Source organism: Loxodonta africana, chromosome 3 (genome assembly GCF_030014295.1).
Source record: "Loxodonta africana isolate mLoxAfr1 chromosome 3, mLoxAfr1.hap2, whole genome shotgun sequence".
Classification (NCBI taxonomy): Eukaryota; Metazoa; Chordata; class Mammalia; order Proboscidea; family Elephantidae; genus Loxodonta; species Loxodonta africana.
Genome location: NC_087344.1, coordinates 9,050,281 through 9,070,329, shown reverse-complemented (window position 1 = coordinate 9,070,329; position 20,049 = coordinate 9,050,281). Strand labels below are relative to the sequence as shown.

Below are 20,049 nucleotides of genomic sequence, written 5' to 3'. Positions count from 1 at the left end.
CTTGGCGACCTGCTTGGGTGAGAGATCATAGCCAAGACTCCTATGAAGCAGCTCTACTCTGTAACACATGGGGTTGCCGTGAGTCACAATCGACTTGACAGCAATGGGTTTTTTTTTTTTTTTGGTTTGCTCTTTCCATATCAGCCAAACATTTATTAGGTGGTGGTACACGCGATGAGAAACAGTGTCAAAAAATCAATAACTTTGGGATGGGAGTAAATCCTGACAAAACTATGAAAAAGGCCACATCACAGTCATGGTAACACTGTGCTTTTTTAAAAATATCTATGGCAGGGCCTACTTGGAACAACAACAAAAAAAAATTGGAGATCATGCTGAGAAAATAAGCAGCAACAGCAGAAGTGGGCAAAACTTTAAAAACAAAATCCTGTGACTGGATGGAAGTAGATAAGTGGTTCTAAGTGGTTCCCTTACCAGCAAAGTCAGCGTCAACTGGGAACTTGGTTAGAGATGCAAATTTTGGCCCCACCCTACACCAGTGACTGTTGATAGGCCCAACTCACAGCAACCCCATGTATAACAGAACGAAGACTTGCCCAGTCCTGTGCCATCCTCACAATAGTAGGTATGTTTGAGCCCTTTATTGCAGCCACTGTGTCCATCTATCTCATTAATGGCCCTCCTCTTTTTTTCTGACCCTCCACTTTACCAAGCATGATGTCCTTCTTCAGGGACTGGTTTCTGATAAGAACATGTCCAAAGTATGTGAGACGAAATCTCGCCATCCTCGCTTCTAAGGAGCATTCTGGCTATACTTTGTCCAAGACAGATTTCTTCCTCCTTCTGGCAGCCCATGGTATATTCAATACTCTTCACCAACACCATAATTCAAATGTATCAAATCTGCTTCAGTCTTTCTTTTTCATTGTCCAGATTTCCCATGCAAATGCGATCACTAAAAAGACTGTGGCTTGCGCTGGGGCACCTTAGTCATCAAAGTGACATCTATGCTTTTTAACGCTTTAAAGAGGACTTTTGCGGCAGATTTTCCCAGTGCTGTACGTCGTTTGATTTCTTGGCTGCTGCTTCCATGGGTGTTGACTGTTGATCCATACTTACTCAATCTGTATGTTGAGCAAATAATTTGAGAAGCTAGACTACATGAGGAAGAATGTGGCATCAGGTTTGGAGGAAGACTCATTAACAACCTGCAGTATGCAGATAACTCAATCTTGCTTGCTGCAAGCGAAGAAAACTTGAAGCAGTTACTGATGAAGATCAAAGACTACAGCCTTCAGTATGGATTACAGCTCAATATAAAACAAAAATCATCACAACTGGGCCAATAAGCAGCATCGTGATAAACAGAGAAAATATTGAAGTCGTCAGGACCCTGCACCTACTTCATTAGAAACTCGGGGGGTAGGGCAGCACTCAGTGGCTTAACCTCTGCAGATAATTCTGAGGCTCACTCAACTTTCATAACCACTTCCCCAACAAAGGAGGGAGGAGAAGCTGTCTGGCTCAGAAGGAAGCTTGCAGAGAAGTACCTTTCAGCTACAATTCTTGCAATGGGTAGCTTCAAGAAGGGAGCTTGCTGGGAAGTGCGTTTAAGTTACAAATGTTGCAATGAATAGCTTCAGAAACTGCAGCCCTTCCCTCCCTTACATTTTCTCACCTGGGATGCAAACCAAAATCTGTTGTCATCGGAGTAGATTCCACTCATAGCCACCCTATAGGACAGAGTAGAACTGCCTCATAGGGATTCCAAGGCTGTAGTCTTTACTGAAGCTGACTGCCGCATCTTCCTCCCACGGAGTAGCTGGTGGGTTCAAACCAGCTTGTGGGTTTGAACCTCCAACCTTTCAGTTAGCACCTGAGTGCACCACCAGGGCTCCCTCTTATGTAGGAAATTATTCTTAAATTCCACCAACCTCCTGTCAGTTTGTCTTACTGTGGTGACTTGTGTGTTGCTATGGTGCTGGAAGCTATGCCACTGATATTTCAAATACCTGCAGGGTCACCCATGGTGGACAGGTTTCATGAACCTTCCAGACTAAGACAGGCTATGGAGAAAGCCCTGGTGTTCAACGTCCAAAAATTAGCCAATGAAAATCCTCTGGACCCCAATAGAATGTCCTATATATAGCACTGGGGAAACCCTGGTGGCATAGTGGTTAAGTGCTACAGCTGCTAACCAAAGGGTCGGCAGTTCGAATCCACCAGGCACTCCTTGGAAACTCTGTGGGGCAGTTGTACTCTGTCCTATAGGGTCGCTATGAGTCGGAATCGACACGATGGCACTGAGTTTGGTTTTTTTGGTTATATAGCACTGGAAGATGGTACTGTAGGTTGGAAGGCACACGAAATATACAGTGGTCACAGCAATCATGAAGACGGCGCAGGACCAGGCAGAGTTTCTTTCTGTTGTACATGGAGCTGCCATCAGTCTTAGCCAACTTGATGACAATTAACAAGAAAAAAAAAAATTGCCATACAGTCAATTCCAACTCCTAGTGACCCTATAGGAACCCTATAGGGGAGAGTAGAACTGCCCCATAGGGTTTCCAAGGCTGAAATCTTTTCCGCAGTAGATCACCAGGCATTTCTCCCATGGAAGAGCTGGTGGGTTCAAACCACTGACCTTTCAGTTAGCAGCCAAGCATTTAATCACTGCACCACTGGGGCTTCCAACTAACAATAGCCCTTAAATTAGGTTCTGAACTCTTTGGAATTTTTGAAACTACATCCCTGGAGTTCAGATACCAGCAGGGTCACCCATGGAGGACAGCTTTCAGCTGAGCTTCCAGACTAAGACAGACTAGGAAGAAGTACCTGGCAGTCTACTTTGGAAAAGCATTAGCCAGTGAAAACCTTATGGATAGCAGCAGAGCATTGTCTGATATAGTGCTGGGAGATGAGCCCCCCAGGTTGGAAGGCACTCAAAAGATGACTGAGAAAGAGCTGCCTCCTCAAAGTAGTGTCGACCTTAACAACATGGATGGGGTAAAGCTTTCAGGACCTTCATTTGCTGATGTGGCATGACTCAAAATGAGAAGAAACAGCTGCAAACATCCATTAATAATCAGAACCTGGAATGTACAAAGTATGAATCTAGGAAAATTGGAAATCATCAAAACTGAAATGGAACACATAAACATCGAAATCCTAGGCATTAGTGAGCTGAAATGGACTGGTATTGGCCATTTTGAATGGGACAATCATATAGCCTACTATGCTGGGAATGACAACTTGAAGTGGAATGGTGCTGCATTCATCTTCAAAAAGAACATTTCAAGATGTATCCTGAAGTACAATGCTGTCAGTGATAGGATAATATCCATACGCCACAAGGGAGACCAGTTAATACCACAAGGGAGACCAGTTAATACGACTATCATTCAAATTTACACATCAACCCCTAAGGCCAAAGATGAAGAAACTGAAGATTTTTATCAGCTTCTGCAGTCTGAAATAGATTGAAGATGCAATCAGGATGCGTTGATAATTACTGCTGGTTGGCATGTAAAAGTTGGAAACAAAGAAGGATCGGTAGTTGGAACATATGGCTACCATGGATTGAATTGTCCCCCCAAAACTATGTGTCAACTTGGTTAGGCCATGATTCCAATACTCTGTGGTTGTTCTGCAGATGCGATTGTGATTCTGTGTTGACAGGATTAGGGAAGGATTGTAACACCCTTACCAGGTCACCTCCCTGATCCAAGGAAAAGGGAGTTTCCCTGGGGTGTGGCCTGCACTACCTTTTATCTCTCAAGAGATGAAAGAGAAGCAAGCAGAGAGTGAAGGACCTTATACAACCAAGAAAGCAGCACCATGAGCAGAGTGCATCCTTTGGGCCCAGGGTCCCTGCACCTGAGAAGCTCCTCGACCACAGGAAGATTGAGGACAAGGACCTTCTTCCAGAGCTGACAGAGGGAGAAAGCCTTCCCCTGGAGCCAATGCCCTGAATTTGTACTTGTAACCTACTAGACTGCGAGAAAATTAATTTCTCTTTGTTAAAGCCACCCGCTTGTGGCATTTCTGTTATGGCAACACTAGATGACTGGTACAATGGCCTTGGTGATAGAAACAATGCCAGAGATTGAATGGTAGAATTTTGCAAAGCCAACGACTTCTTCATTGCAAATACCTTTTTTCACCAACATAAATGGTGACTCTACGCATGGACCTCGCCAGATGGAACACACAGGAATCAAATTGACTGCATCTGTGGAAAGAGATGATGGAAAAGGTCAGTATTAGTCAGAACAAGGCCAGAATACAACTATGGAACCATCAATCGCTCATATGCAAGTTCAAGTTGAAGCTGAAGAAAATCAGAGCAAGTCCATGAGAGCCAAAGTACAACATTGAGTATTTCCCACCTGAATTTAGAGACCATCCCAAAAATAGATTTGACACGTTGAAGACTAATGACCAAAGACCAGATGAGTTACGGAATGACATCAAGGACATCATACATGAAGAAAGCAAGAGGTCATTGAAAAGACAGGAAAGAAAGAAAAGACCAAGATGGATGTCAGAGGAGACTCTGAAACTTGTTCACGAAGGTTGAGCAGCTAAAGCAAAAGGAAGAAATGATGAAGTAAAAGAACTGAACAGAAGATTTCAAAGGGCCTCTTGATAATGACATGTGCAAAGAGCTGGAGAAGGAAAACCAAAAGGGAAGAACACACTTTGCTTTTCTCAAGCTGAAAGAACTGAAGAAAAAATTCAAACCTCAAATTGCAATGGTGAAGGATTCTACGGGGAAAATAATAAATGACGCAGGAAGCATCAAAAGAAGATGGAAGGAATACACAGAGTCATTATACCAAAAGGAATTAGTCGACGTTCAACCATTTCAAGAGGTGGCATATGATCAGGAACCGATGGTACTGAAGGAAGAAGTCCAAGCTGCTCTGAAGGCATTGGCGAAAAACAAGGCTCCAGGAATTGATGGAATACCAATTGAGATGTTCCAACAAACAGACGCAGTGCTGGAGGTGCTCACTCGTCTATGCCAAGAAATTTAGAAGACAGCTACCTGGCCAACTGACTGAAAGAGATCAGTATTTATGCCTATTCCCAAGAAAGATGGTCCAACCAAGTGCAGAAATCATCGAACACTATCATTAATATCACACACAAGCAAAATGTTGCTGAAGATCATTCAAAAGCGGCTGCAGCAGTATATCAACAGGGAACTGCCAGAAATTCAGGCTGGATTCAGAAGAGGACGTGGAACCAGGGATATCATTGCTGATGTCCGATGGCTCCTGGCTGAAAGCAGAGAATACCAGAAGGATGTTTACCTGTGTTTTATTGACAATGCAAAGGCATTCAACTGTGTGGATCATAACAAACTATGGATAACATTGTAAAGAATGGGAATTCCTGAACACTCAATTGTGCTCATGAGGAACCTGTATATAGATCAAGAGGCAGTTGTTTGGACAGAACAAGGGGATACTGAGTGGTTTAAAGTCAGGAAAGGTGTGCATCGGAGTTGTATCCTTTCACCACACCTATTAAATCTGTATACTGAGCAGATAATAAGAGAAGCTGGACTATATGAAGAAGAATGGGACGTCAGGATTGGAGGAAGACTTATTTATTAACAAACAGACGACACAACCTTGCTTGAAGCACTTACTGATGAAGATCAAAGACCACAGCCTTCAGCATGGATTACACCTCAACGTAAAACAAAATTCCTCATAACTGGACCAGTAAGCACCATCATGATAAACAGAGAAAAGATTGAAGTTGTCAAGGATTTCATTTTACTTGGATCCACAATCAACACCCATGGAAACACCAGTCAAGAAAACAAAAGACCCATTGCATTGGGCAAATCTGGTGCAAAGGACCTCTTTAAAGTGTCGAAAAGCAAAGATGTCACCTTGAAAACTAAGGTGCTCCTGACCCAAGCCATGGTATTTTCAATTGCATCATATGCATGTAAAAGCTGGACAATGAATAAGGAAGACGGAAGAAGAATTGATGCCTTTGAATTGTGGTGTTGGCAAAGAATCTTGAATATATCACGGACTGCCAAAAGAATGAACAGGTCTGTCTTGGGAGAACTTCAACCAGAATGCTCCTTAGAAGCAAGGATGGCGAGACTGCATCTTACATACTTTGGACATGTTATCAGGCGGAAACCAGTCCCTGGAGAAGGACGTCATGCTTGGTAAAGTACAGGGTCAGCAGAAAAGAGGAAGACCCTCAACGAGATGGATTGACACAGTGGCTGCAACAACGGTCTGAAGCATAACAATGATTGTAAGGACGTTGCGGGACCGGGCAGTGTTTTGTTCTGTGGTACGTAGGGTCGCTATGGGTCGGAACCAACTCGATGGCTCCTGACAACAACAACAACAAACATCCCTGGAGTTCCCACTAGGTTGAGGGGGAACCCTTTGTGCATCAAAACCAATAATGACTATTATTGACTGAGACAGTTTGGGTGTATAAATACCCACGAGTTCATGGGGATGCTGATACAACAAAACTCACTTATCCCATCTGATGGTGACAATTTTATCAACTCCTAAATTTACCGTATGAAACCAGTCCCAACTCATGAGTAAAAGCTTTCTCCAGAAAAAAAAAAAAAAAAATGCCAGCCAGTAAATGGTTTGGAACCCCTCGTGAAATAAGAGAACAATTACAGCCAAAATGCTCCTTAGAAGCAAGGATGGCGAGACTTCCTGTCAGGTACTTTGGATATGTTGTCAGGAGGGACCAGTCCCTGGAGAAGGTTAAGCAGAGGGACAGTGAAGAAGAGGAAGACCCTTAACGAGGTGGGCTGACACAGTGGCTACAACAGTGTGCTCAAATACAGCAAGGATTGTGAGGATGGTGCATGACCGGGCAGTGTTTCGTCCTACTGTATATAGAGTCACTATGAGTCAGAATCAACTCGATGACACCTAATAACAACGATGAAATAACCAGGGTCCTTGGGTGGTACGAACAGTTAACATACTTGGTCAAAACCAAAACCAAACCAAACCCAGTGCCGTCGAGCCGGTTCTGACTCATAGCAACCCTATAGGACAGAGTAGAACTGCCCTGTAGAGTTTCCAAGGAGCACCTGGTGGATTCGAACTGCTGACCCTTTGGTTAGCAGCCGTAGCACTTAACCACTATGCCACCAGGGTTTCCACACACTTGGTAGCTAACTGAAAGCTTGGAGTTTTGAGTCCATCCAGAGGCACCTTGGCAGAAAGACCTGGAGATCTACTTCTGAAAGATCAGTCATTGGAAACCCTGTGGAGCACAGTTCTACCCTGACACACATGGGGCCAGGCAAGAGTCATCAATGGATGCTGAAGCTGTTTACTGAATGATTGGGAAGGAACTCAATATCCTCATGTCCTCCAAAGATCTTTCAGCAGGTTGCCTACTAGATGCAAAGAGTAGAAAATAACTTCTCAATGGAAGGGTCAATCAATTGCCACCTTAACCTAGTGACCACTCTTAGCAACATAGCAGTGGAACATACAGAATGACAAACCTCTGCTAGGGTGCAGTAAGAAGTACGCAGCAAGAAAATATTTGAAAACTTGGGGAAAATTTTTCAAACACACAGAAAAGTGTTAAAAAAAAAAAAAAGTCTAATGAACTCTCTCACATACCCACCACCTACATTTAACAATTCTTAACGTTTGCCGTATTCGCTTTGTCTTTTTTGTTGCTGTGTTGTTAGCATATTTTAAAGGCCATTATATGGTGACATTTCACCCGATGCATCTCTGAAAAATAAGGACATTTTCCTGCATAACCACAATCCCACTATCAAGCCCAGCCAAATAGATTTTTTAAATGTCATCTAGCAGAAGAAAAGGTCCCTGGGTGGCACAAATGGTTTGCACTCAACTTACTAACCAAAAAGATTGGAGGTTTGAACCTACCCAGTGGCACCATGAAGAAAAGGCTTGGCAATCTGCTTCAGTAAAGATTATATAGGCAAGAAATCCCTGTGGAGCAGTTCTACTCTGTAGCACATGGGATCGCCATGAGTCAGAATTAGCTTGATGGCAACATTTTTTTGTTGTTGTTTTGTTTTGCAGAAGAAAGGCCTGGCAGTCTACTTTCATAAAATTACAGCCACTGAAAACCCTGTGGAGCACAGTTGTACCCTGTAACACATGGTGTCTCTGTGAGCCAGAGTCGACTCCACACAAACGGGTTTTTTTGTTCGTTTGTTTGTTTTTGTTTTTTTTTAATATCATCTAATACAATACAGACAGCCCTGGTGGCGCAGTGGTTAAGAGTTTGGTTGCTAACCAAAGGGTTAGCAGTTTGAATTCACCAGCTGCTCCTTGGCAACCCTGTGGGGCAGTTCTGCTCTGTCCTATAGGGTTGCTATGTGTCAGAATCGACTTGACGGCAATGGGTTTGGTTAAGGGCTCAGGTGCTAATGGAAAGGTCGGTGGTTCAAACGCACCCAGCTGCCCCAGAGGAGAAAGACTTGGCAGTCTGCTCCCGTAAAGATTACAGCCTGAGAAGCCCTGTGGAGTGGTTCTACTCTGTCACATGGGATTGCCATGACCCGGAATCAACTCATATTCAAATGTCCCCACTTGACACAGCTGCTTTGTTCAAATCCAAGATCCAAACAAGGACCCCATATTGTATGTAGTAGTGATGCCTCTGACACCTCTTTAAATCCAGAACGGTCCCCAATTCAGTCTTTTTATCCTGCTGACTTGTTGGAACCAGGCCAGAGAGAGTCCTATCTCTGGATCTCTCTGATTGCTTCTCATGGTGTCATTTACCCTGTTCATCTATCTCCTGTATTTTCTGTAAACTAGAAGTTAGGACTATAGGTGTTGTTGTTGTTGTCGTTGCTGTTGGCTGGCACAGAGTTGGCCCCTGACCCATGGCACCCATTCACAATGTAGCAAAACAGTGCCCAGTCCAGCACCATCCCTGTGAATTGGTTGCAGAGTGAACCATCATGCTCCATAGGGTTTTCACTGGCTGGTTTTCAGAAGTAGACTGCCAGGTCTTTCTTACTAGTCTTTCTTACCCTGAAAGCAACACACAAGCGTCCATGAACAGACAGGTGGTGCCTGTGCACAAGGTGGAATTGAAGCCGGGTCTCCCACGTGGACAACAAGAATTCTACCACTGAACCACCAATGCCCTGTGAAATCTCCTTAGGAATTAACAAAAAAAAAAAAAAAGCAGTGCCTTGAGCCCACCTTCAGGGGTACTGATTTTACCGATGTAGATAGAATAGGGTAGAAATACTGTCCCCCTTCCCTTTTTTTTTTTAAGCTCAGCTGGAGATTCTAATATGCAGCCTGGGTTAAGAATTCCTGAGTTACAATCAATAATATCGTTTTGTTAGTACTCTGTGTAGTCTTATAGTTACTTTTGATCCATGACAAATTATTTCTTAGGGTGACACAGTGTATCCTATTTAAGTGTATCAACATAAGCAAAGGGAGTAGGATTAAAGAAAAAGATAAAGTAAATAATAGTTTGAGGATTTGGCAAAGTGCGTGATTGGTAGCAATAAATCTAGCAAATGTTTAACATGTTCTTCTCAATGTTACAAGTAGCTTGAGACCAGAGTGGGTATGTAACTGACCCTAAACTCCATAGCTACAAAGTAACATTTTGGATCTAAGCTGTCTGGCTTCCAATTTGTAGCTAAAATGTTGCTACATTAAGTTTCTACTGCCCTCCAGTGGTCTAGTTCGTTTGCACCCCGGAGGAGGATGGCCGTTATTCTCCTGGCATTTCCCCTTTTAAATGGTCCAGCCCTTTGGAATTTTTTTTTTTTGGATCCTCTGTATGGCCTGCAGCACATTCTCTGTGGAGTCCCACAGTCGTGCAAACAGTTAACGCACTTGGGTTCTAACAGAAATTTTAGAGGTTCCAGTCCACACAGAGGTACCTTAGAAGAAAGGCTTGGTTTTATACTTTTGAAAACTCAGCCACTGAGAACCTAGTGGAGCACAAGCTCTACTCTGACGCACATGAGGTTGTCATGAGTTGGAATCAACTCTACGCCAACTGGGAAAAAAATGTTCTCTGTACCTCCCAGTTGCCTGCTAGCCACAAATGTGCTAAGCACGCCTTCTGTATACATACACAGGCCATCTACAGCAATATGGAATGTGACCAAGCTGGAGCAGAGCCTGGTGGCCAACCAGTAGAGATCTTCCCCAGATTAACTTCAACGCAGCGTAGACCTTGAATGTCACACTCAAGCGTTGACCCTTATCCCATAAGCAATGGGGAGCAATTGATGGTTTTGGAGCAGGTCAGCAATATAGGCAACAAAGCATTTCCCAAGAGAAATGCTTTCATCCTGCTGACTTGTTGGAACCAGGCCAGAGAGAGTGGACCTGGACAAATGTCCACTGGGCATTTGCAATTTTCCCTCTTAACGTCATTGTCCCTTTTTTTCTCGTAACAGTTTCTGATTTAAGACTCTTCCCAAGGGCCAATGGTAGCCTGTAAGACACCTTCATATACCAGAAAACCAAACTCAGTGCCATCGAGTTGATTCTGACTCATAGCGACCCTACAGGACAGAGTAGAACTACCCCGTACAGTTTCCAAGGAGCACCTGGCGGATTCGAATGGCCAACCCTTTGGTTAGCAGCCATAGCACTTAACCAGTATACCAGCAGGGTTATCCCACCTTTGTATGGATTCAAAAAATGGCATCCCTAACCCGGGAGAACGCCAACTCATGCCAGAGCATGAGACTTGAGAATGAACTCCAGCCTCCACGGTCCCCCTCGTCCCCTCTCTCAGTGCATACTGTCAGGGAGGGGCTCTCCTCCCTCAGGAGAGGAAGCACATGACCAGGTCTGGCCAATCAAAAGATTGCATCCCTCTGGGTTCTGTGATTGGTTGAGGTGAACACATGGCCTAAGCCACATCGTAAGGTTTTAATTTTATTTCACGTAACATAGAATTAACCATTCACCGTGTGAAAGTGCACAATTTCAGTGCCATTAAGTGCGTTCACAATGTCGTGTGCAACCATCACCACTGCTAGTTTTAAGACATTTCATCAACTGAAAGAAAACCCTGTAACCACCAGTAGCCATTCCCTGTGTCCCCCCAAAACATCTGTCAGTGTGGCTAGGTCATGATTCCCTTGTATGACTGTATGACTGTCTACCATTTTATCTTCTGATGGGATTTCCCTATGTGTTGTAAATCCTATCACTATGATGTAATAAGATGGATTATTGGCAGTTATACTGATGAGGTCTACAAGATTAGGTAGTCTCTTAAGCCAATCTCTTTAAAGATATAAAAGAGAGAAGCGAGCAGAGAGACGTGGGGACCTCATACCACCAAGAAAGCAGTGCTGGGAGCAGAGCATGTCCTTTGGACCTGAGGCTTCTGAGCTGAAATGTTCCCAGACCAAGGGAAGACTGATGTATCAGAAGGATCTTCCTCCAGAGCCGACAGAGAGAGAAAGCCTTCGCCTGGAGACGGCACCCTGAATTCGGACTTCTAGCCTACTGGACTGTGAGAGAATAAACTTCTCTTTGTTAAAGCCATCCACTTGTGGTATTTCTGTTATAGCAGCACTGGATGACTAAGACACTCCCCATATCCCCTTCCCTCCAATCCCTAGGCAACCACTAATCTTCTTTCCGTCTCCATGGATTCATCTATTCTGGACATTTCATATAATTGGAATCATACAATATGTGGCCTTTTGTGTCTGTCTTCTTCCATTTAGCATAATGTTTTCAAGGTTCATCCACGTCACAGCATGTATCAGAACTTCATTTCTCTTTGTGGCTAAATAATATTCCATTGTATGAACGGATACGTCACATTTTGTTTATACGATATGTACCCGTGTGTCTGTCTTGTCTCATTTAGCATAATGTTTTCAAGGTTCATCCATGTCATGGCATATATCAGAACTTCACTTTTCTTTATGGCTGAGTAAAATTCCGTTGTGTCTATATACCACGTGTTTATCCATTCATCCGTTGATGGACTCTTGGGTTGTTTCTACCTTTTGGCTGTTGTGAATAGTGCTGCAATGAACATTGGTGTGCAATTATCTGTTTGAGTCCCTGCTTTCAATGTTTTTGAATATATACCTAGGAATGGAATTGCTGGGTCAGATGGTAGTCCCATGTTTAAATTTTTGAACTGCCAGACTCTTTTCTCCAGCAACTGTACCATTTTACATTCCCACCAGCGAGGGATGAGGGCTCTAATTTTCTCCACATCCTCCCAAATACTTGTTATTTACTGTATTATTATTATCATTGCCAACTTAGTGGGTGTGAAGTGGTATCATTGTGGTTTTGATTTGCATTTCCCTAATGATTATAGGGGGGCCCTGGTGGCACAGTGGTTAAGAGCTTGGCTGCTAACCAAAAGGTCAGCAATTTGAATCCATCAGCCACTCCTTGGAAACCCTATGGGGGAGTTCTACTCTGTCCTATAGGGTCGCTATGAGTCAGAATTGACTTGACGGCAACAGGTTTGGTTTAGTTTTTTTTGATGATTAATTATAGGGTTGCTATGAGCCGGAATCAATTTGATGGCAGTGGGTTTGGTTTTTGTTTTTTTAATGACATTGAGCATCTTTTCATGTGCTCTTAGAGCTTTTGAGTTCACTTTTGAACTTGGAAGAATGAAAGCCTACAGTTGCTGGTGACCACCTTCCACCTCAAGGCAGTCCAGAGCAATGGAGAGAGCCTGGCCCTGGTCACATCTGAAGCCTGATCCAGCCATGCCTGCAGCCTGACCCTTAACTCTAAAGTACATATTCTGATTGTCGTTTTAGCTTCAGCCAGTTGGAGCTGAATGCTCTGTTCTTTGCCACCAAAAGCTGTCTCTGATGAAGACTGAGACTTTCCAAGGTCGCATAGCTAGTTAGAAGCACAGCCTGAACAAGTACCCAGACCCCTTGCCCACAGCTGTGTCCATTCCCCAAGAGGAAGCTGTACGGAGGGGTCACAGGGGCCAGGCCACAGGTGCTGGGGACAAATTGTGGCCACATGTTTCGAGACAGGTAGAGTGCCTGGTTGAAGGTTCAAATCCACCCAGAGGTGCCTCAGGAGATCGATCTTCTTCCAAAATGTCACAGCCTTGAGAACCCTATGGGCCAGTTCTACTCTGCACATTTGGGGTCACCATGAGTCAGAATTGACTCAATGGTAACTAAAAACAACAACAACAGAGTCTGTGGGTGGTGCAAATGGCTAACATGCTCGGCTGCTAACTAAAAGGTTGAAGTTCAACTCCACCCAGAGGTACCTCAGAAGAAAGGCCTGGTGATCTGCTTCTAAAAACTCAGCCGCCGAAAACCCTATGGAGTGCAGTTCTGCTCTGACACACACGGGGCCACCTGGAGTCACAGTCGACTTGACAGCAACTGGTTTTAGTAATTTTTTTAGGGGATTCCACACCATGGCCACATAAGCCAACAAGGAGGAGGATGGAGCATGGGTGCCAGGAGGCAGGTGCTCCTCCGTCTCACTCCGGGAAGGTTTTGAACTTTAGGGAGTCTCATAGAAGAACAGCTCCTCTCCCCTCCAAAATGAAGACACACAACGTTTTGCAGATAATTTCATAAATTTGAAGAAACTCCCTCCCTCCCCAATCCTCCTGCCACCACAAAGTCTCCCATGTGGCCACTGGTGATAAACCTCTGACTTCTAGTTGTAACTGGGAAGCAGGGGACCCAGAGTCCTGGCCCAATTCTCCTGCTGACTCACTATGGTGCAAGAAGCTTTGGGGAAGGGCAGACCAGGGTTCAAGGCCAGGCTGTGTGTTCTTAGGCAAGTTGCTTGCCCTCTCTGTGCTATACCTATACAATGAATCCATCCATCCATTAATCCATTCATCCATCCTTTAATTTACTCATCCATTAATTTATCCATGAAGAATACCTTGACTATCTGGGAGGGGGGTTAGATTCAACAATGTATGGCATGGGCGTACAGCACATGGTCACCATTCAGTAAATATGAACAGCCCCTCCCCTCTTAGATTCCCCAGCTCTCTAGGGCTCCAAATGGGCTTGCTTCCACTTCTTTTGGAGTGATGCACTCCAGGACCCTGGCTAACATGCCCAGGCACCCATCTTTGGCAGACAATGTCAAGGGGTTCATGGACACTGAAACCTACCCTGAGCCCTCAGATTAAGAACTCTTTACTATGAGCTCCTCCTTATCTACTAAGCCCCAGCAAGGACCTGCAAGTTCATTCACACCCCGGGGGTAGGGAGTTCACCCCTGCAGTTCCCTCTGCCCAGATGCCCTTCCCACCACTCTTTGCGTGCCTGGTTTCCTTTTGTCATTGATGGCTCAGCTCTAAAGTCTACTGCTCCATGACTATCCATATGTGAGAGCTGCTGTCTCACCCCATCATTCTCTAGAACGTCACCCTGCATTATCTTTTTTGTAGCTCTTATCAGTGCTTGGAATTATCTCATTCATGTTTCTTTGTTTAACATCTATCTCCCTCATTAGGGCAGGGGCTTTGAATGTCCTTGTTGTCGTGTACCAACATGGGCTAGTGTTTGCCATATATATGTATAGTAGGAACTCAATATATACTTATTGAAGAGATGAATGAATGAGTAGAAAAATAGATTAATAGAAGGATGATTGAACAATTTGGCTCAAATCAAACCTGAATACTGAAGAGATAAATGGATGGCTAAATGTAGATAGAATGGATGGATGGATAAATGGACGGATGGATGGATGGACGGATGGACGAACGGATGGATGGGTGGATGGATGGATGCATGGATGGCTCAATGGATGGGTGGGTACATTAATGAATGAATGGCTGAATAAAAAGTGATGGATAATAGATGAAAGGATGGATGGGTGAATGGACAGATAATGGATGGATAAATTAAAGGATGATGACCCAATAAATGGATGGTTCAATGAAAAGTTCTATATATGAACAGAAGGATGGATAAATTAATGGTAGATGAATAGATGGCTGAATGGATACATATATTAATGGATGGATAAAGGATGAACGGATGGATGGACGGACGGAAGGACAGACGGGTGGGTGGATGGATGGATGGATGATGGATGGATGGATGATGTATGGACGGATCGACAGATGGACGGATCGACAGATGGACGGATGGACAGGTGGACGGGTGGATGGGTGGATGATGGATGGATGGGTGGATGGGTAGGTGGGTGGGTGGGTGGATGGATGATGGATGGATGGATGGATGGATGGATGGATGGATGGATGGATGGATGGATGGGTGGATGGGTGGATGGGTGGATGGATGGATGGATGGTTTACCAGGCTTTATGCTAAGCACTTTACATATATCATCTTGTTTCATCCACACAGAAACCTCATGAGGGAAGACATATCATTTCCATTTTGCAGAAACAGTGCTTGAGCTTCATAGGTAGGGAAAATCACTTCCCAAGATTATACAGCCAGAAAATGGTGGCATAGGGATTTAAGCTTTGAACCACCCTGCTCCAAGCCCTGTGCTCTTAACCACCATGGAAGCCCTCTCCCTCCTCTAAGACCCCCTCTCCTGATGCCCTGTGCTCCCACAGCACCTAGAGCCCCCCACCCGGGACTCCATTTCCTCAGCTCTCAACCAGTAATGGGGGCATGGCATGTCCATGGGTGTGCGTGTGAACACACGGGACGGTCTGGAAGGTCTCTGCACACAAGTGTAGGTGTAGAATCAGGTGACTTGAAGACATGTCCATTCTCTAACATGGTCCTCAAATATCAGAGACATTGTCATGGCCAAGGACAGGTCCAAGGAGTCTAGTAGTGGCCACCAATATTTATAAGGTGCCCAGGAATCAAACCCTGGCCTGGGATCATTCCTTGCAAATGCCAGGTCCTCACAGCCAGGTCTTGTGACATAGGCCATGGGGAAACAGTGAACACAGAGCAAGAAATTGAAAGAGGACGGGTCACATCACGGAGGGGAGATATGACAACCAGTCCCCCAGGGTCATCAGAATGCTGCTCCAGAGAGGTCAGGAAGTCCATCCCTTTCCTTAGGTTGGGGCAGTACAGGCCAAGGAGGAGGGGGGAAGAGAACTGGAGGAAGGAACCATGAATGTCTCTCAAACTGAAGTCCTCATCCAAGTCTTTCTCCTCAAGACTCAGGTGGGTTGATGGTGGCTGGGCGAGCAAAAGGCAGGCTTCAGCAGTTCTTGTCGTCACTCCTGACTTCCAAATAGGGCAGCCCCACCAGCCACGTGTCCCGAGGCCAGTAGCAGACTTTGAGGGTCTGCTCTGGCATCTCATAGCTGGCGTCCACCAAGGCCAAGGCCACCATGGCATAAGGGAAGGTGATGCTGATGAGTACGTGCCTGTGGGATACAGGGTGTGATGGTTAATTTTCTGTGTCAACTTGGCTGGGCTATGGTTCTCAGTGGTTTGGCCAAACACTAAACTAGTTGCTGTTCCATAGTGTAATCTGATGTAATTACTTTCCATAATATAATGTAATGTAATCAATCAAACAGGTAAAAGGGGTGGTGTTCTTTAGGGCGTGGCAGTAGATATTTTGGCAGAAGTCTCTCCTCCCTCTCTCTCTCTCTCCAAGGTTATGCAGCTGGTAGGTGGCTAAGTGGAGTCCCTAAGTGTTGCAAACAGTTATCACACTCAGTTGCTAATTTAAAGTTTGGAGGTTTGAGTCCAACCAAAGGTGCCTCTCTCTCTCTTTCTCTCTCTTGACTCTGCACTGTTCCTGTTACCTGACCTACAGATCTTGGGACACAGCCTACAGAAGCCTCCAGCCTGTCACCTGACCTACAGGTTTTGGACTTGCCAGCCCCCACAATTGCGTGAGCGAATTTCTCTCTCTTTCTTTCTCTCTCTAATATTTTTTAAATCCCTGGTAGAGCAATTGGTTAAGTGCCCAATTACTAGCCAAAAAAGTGGCACTTCAAAGCCACCCAGAGGCACCTTGGAAGAAAGGCCTGGCAATCTGCTTCTGAAAAGTCACAGCCTTGACAACCCTAAGGAGCACAGTTCTACTCTGCACACACGGGGCTGCCACGAGTCAGAATCAACTTGACCACAACCAACAACCCTGGTGGTGTAGTGGTTACGTGCTACAACTGCTCACCAAAGGGTTGGCAGTTCAAATCTGCCAGGCGCTCCTTGGAAACTCTATGGGGCAGTTCTACTCTGTCGTATAGGGTCACTACGAGTTGGAATCAACTCAATGGCACGGGGTTGGTTTTTTATATGTATGTATTTTATTCATATACATAGATGTTTGTGTGTGTACATACATATGCATATATATACACACACACACACATGCATGCAAATATATTGAACAGTGAAATCTGTGAGAGCTGGGACTTGACAGGACTGCCTTGTTTTTCCTGGTCTTGCAAGTTTTCCACCTTTGCAGTCTTACCACTTTTATGTCACTCATTTTAGTGGAAAATATTTGTGTTTTCCTTCTCTGACAGCTCTGACAGGTTTCCACCTTACTCAGGCTCTGGCTTTCAGAGGTTTTATGGTATGTATATGTCTCACTGGCTCTGTTACTCTAGAGAACCCTGACTAAGACTCGGGGAGAGGTAGCGAGGGCATGAGGTGTTCCTGTACCTGACGAGACACCTCCAGCCCCACCCTGGTCCTTTGCTTACTTCTAGGGATCCTGGCCATCCAAGAGGACCCTGACTGCAACCGGCCCCCTATGTTCTGGTATCTGTGGCTCCCCCTCTGCCTCCCAGGCTCCTGCTCCTAGCTCTGGGATCTGAGATTCCTGGCTCCAGAACCCCAGATCACTAGGCAGGTGCTTACCAGATGCTGTGTAGATAGAAGAAATTAATCCACTGCCAGAAACTGCAAAAGAATCGGTCGCTGATCCAGCTCGTCAGGGCAGCAGCCCACAGGACCACGGAGACCTGAATGACACGCTGAAGCTCCTTATTGCTAGTCCTAGGGAGGAAAGAAAGGAGCCCTGGTGGCGTCACAGTTAAGCGCTTGGCTGCTAACCAAAAAGTTGGCACTTTGACCCCAGCCAGCAGTTCCTCAGGAGAAAGATCTTGTGATATGCTCCCGTAAAGATTAACCAAACCAAGTCCATTGCTGTTCAAGTCAACTCTGACTCATCACGACCCTCTAGGACACCGGAGAACTGCCTGTAGGGTTTCCAAGGCTGTAGTCCCTACGGAAGCAGACTGCCACATCTTTCTCCCGTGGAGCGGCTGGCGGGTTCAAAGCGCCAACGTTTTGGTTAGCCACCGAGGGCTTTAACCACTGCTCCACCAGGGCTCCTCCCATAAAGACCTAGAAAACCTTATGGGGCAGTTCTGCTCTGTCTCATGGGGTTGCTATGAATTGAAAATCAACTCAAGGGCACCTAACAACAACAGGGAGCAAAGAAGCGACATCAGAGAGCAGAGCCTGAACGGGCAGATGGGAAACTCCCCAGCCAGGGAGAGGAGCCCCCAGGCTGGGAGGAGGGAAGGAGCAGGGGTCAAAAGAGTGGGCAGATGGTGCCTAATCTGTGCTTAGAGCTGGTGCTTGCTGAGTGCTTACAGGATGCCAGGTATAGTCCTAAAGTTTTGCAGGTATTAACTCAGTTCTCAGGACATTTTTATTTCTGATTTGTAGATGAAGAAACTGAGACACAACAGATTAAGTTACGCCCCACCCCTTCACCCCAAGGTTATTCAGCTGGTAGGGGGCAGAGTGGAGCCCTCGGGTGTTGCAAATGGTTAAGGCACTCGGCTGCTAACTGAAAGGTTGGAGGTTTGAGAACACCCAGAGGTATCTGGCAATCTGCTTCCCAAAACTCAGCCATTGAAAGCCCTAGGGAGCACAGCTCGACTCTGACACACATCGGGTCACCGTGAGCAGGAATCGACTCCACCGCCACTGGTTTGGTTTGCTGTTGTTGTTGTTTCCATGTACTTTTGGGGATTTCCATACTAAAAAGAACAGGCTCTGTAGTCAGACAGGTGTTGTTGATGGGTGTCGTGGAGTCGATTCTGACTCATAGTGACAGGATGGATGTAACAGAATAGAACTGGCCCATAGGGTTTCCTAGTTTTTTTTTTTTTTTTTAATCTTTTTGGAATCTTGCCAGAAGAACGAACAAATCTGTCTTAGAAGTACAGCCAGAATGCTCCTTAGAAGCAAGGATGGCGAGACTTCGTCTCACGTACTTTGGAAATGTTATCAGGAGGGACCAGTCCCTGGGAAAGGACATCATGCCTGGAAAAGTAGAGGGACAGTGAAAAAGAGGAAGACTGTCAGTGAGGTAGACTGACACAGTGGCTACAACGATGGGCTCAAGCATAACAATTGTGAAGATGGTGCAGGACCAGGCAGTGTTTCCTTCTGTAGTACACAGGGTCACTGAGTTAGGACTGACTCAATGGCACCTAACAACAACAACAACCTTTCTGGGAGCAGCCGGTTGGGATCATCTGCCAACCTTTCTGTTAGTAACTAAGCACTTAACCACGGCACCACCAGGGCTCCTTTGGGTTCAAGTGCTGGCACTGCCACTCCTTCTGGGACTGTTTTTTTTTTTTTTTTGTCCTTTAGATGAAGGTTTACAGAACAAACTAGATTCTCATTAAACAGTTATTACACATACTGTTTTGTGACTGGTTACCAACCCCACGACATGTCAACACTCTCCCTTCTCAACCCTGGGTTCCCTCTTACCAGCCTTCCTGTTCCCTCCTGCCTCCTAGTCCTTGCCCCTGGGCTGGTGTGCCCCTTTAGTCTTGTTTTGTTTTACGGGTCTGTCTAATCTTTGGCTGAAGGGTGAACCTTAGAAGTGGCTTCATTACTGAGCTAAAAGGGTGTCCAGGGGCCATACTCTTGGGTTTTCTCCAGTCTGTCAGGTTAAGCTGATCTTTTCTTGTGAGTTAGAATTTTGCTCTACATTTTTCTCCAGCTCTGTCTGGGACCCTTTATCATGATCCCTATCAGAGCAGTCAGTGGTAGTAGCCAGGCACCATCTAGAATGGACTCAGCCTGGTGGAGGCTGTGGTAGTTGTGGTCCATTAGTCCTTTGGACTATTCTTTCCCTTGTGTCTTTGGTTTTCTTCATTCTCCCTTGCTCCC

At 45.3% G+C, this 20,049-nt stretch overlaps 1 protein-coding gene across 4 annotated transcripts in view; it reads right to left on the bottom strand.

The window, feature by feature from the left end:
- Nucleotides 1-13,041: 13,041 nt before the first annotated feature.
- Nucleotides 13,042-20,049, bottom strand: part of ACER1 (alkaline ceramidase 1) — an 87,493-nt gene continuing 80,485 nt past the window's right edge. For 3 of the 4 annotated variants that reach the window (XM_064280398.1, XM_064280399.1, XM_064280400.1), the window contains 2 exons: nucleotides 17,767-17,904; nucleotides 13,043-16,313 (listed from right to left, as the gene is read on the bottom strand). In XM_064280398.1, the coding sequence (XP_064136468.1) occupies nucleotides 16,145-16,313; nucleotides 17,767-17,904 (307 nt within the window). In that variant the 3' untranslated portion in view covers nucleotides 13,043-16,144. Of the gene's footprint in view, nucleotides 16,314-17,766; nucleotides 17,905-20,049 lie in introns of all 4 variants that reach the window. The other variant, XM_064280401.1, reaches the window with a different exon arrangement.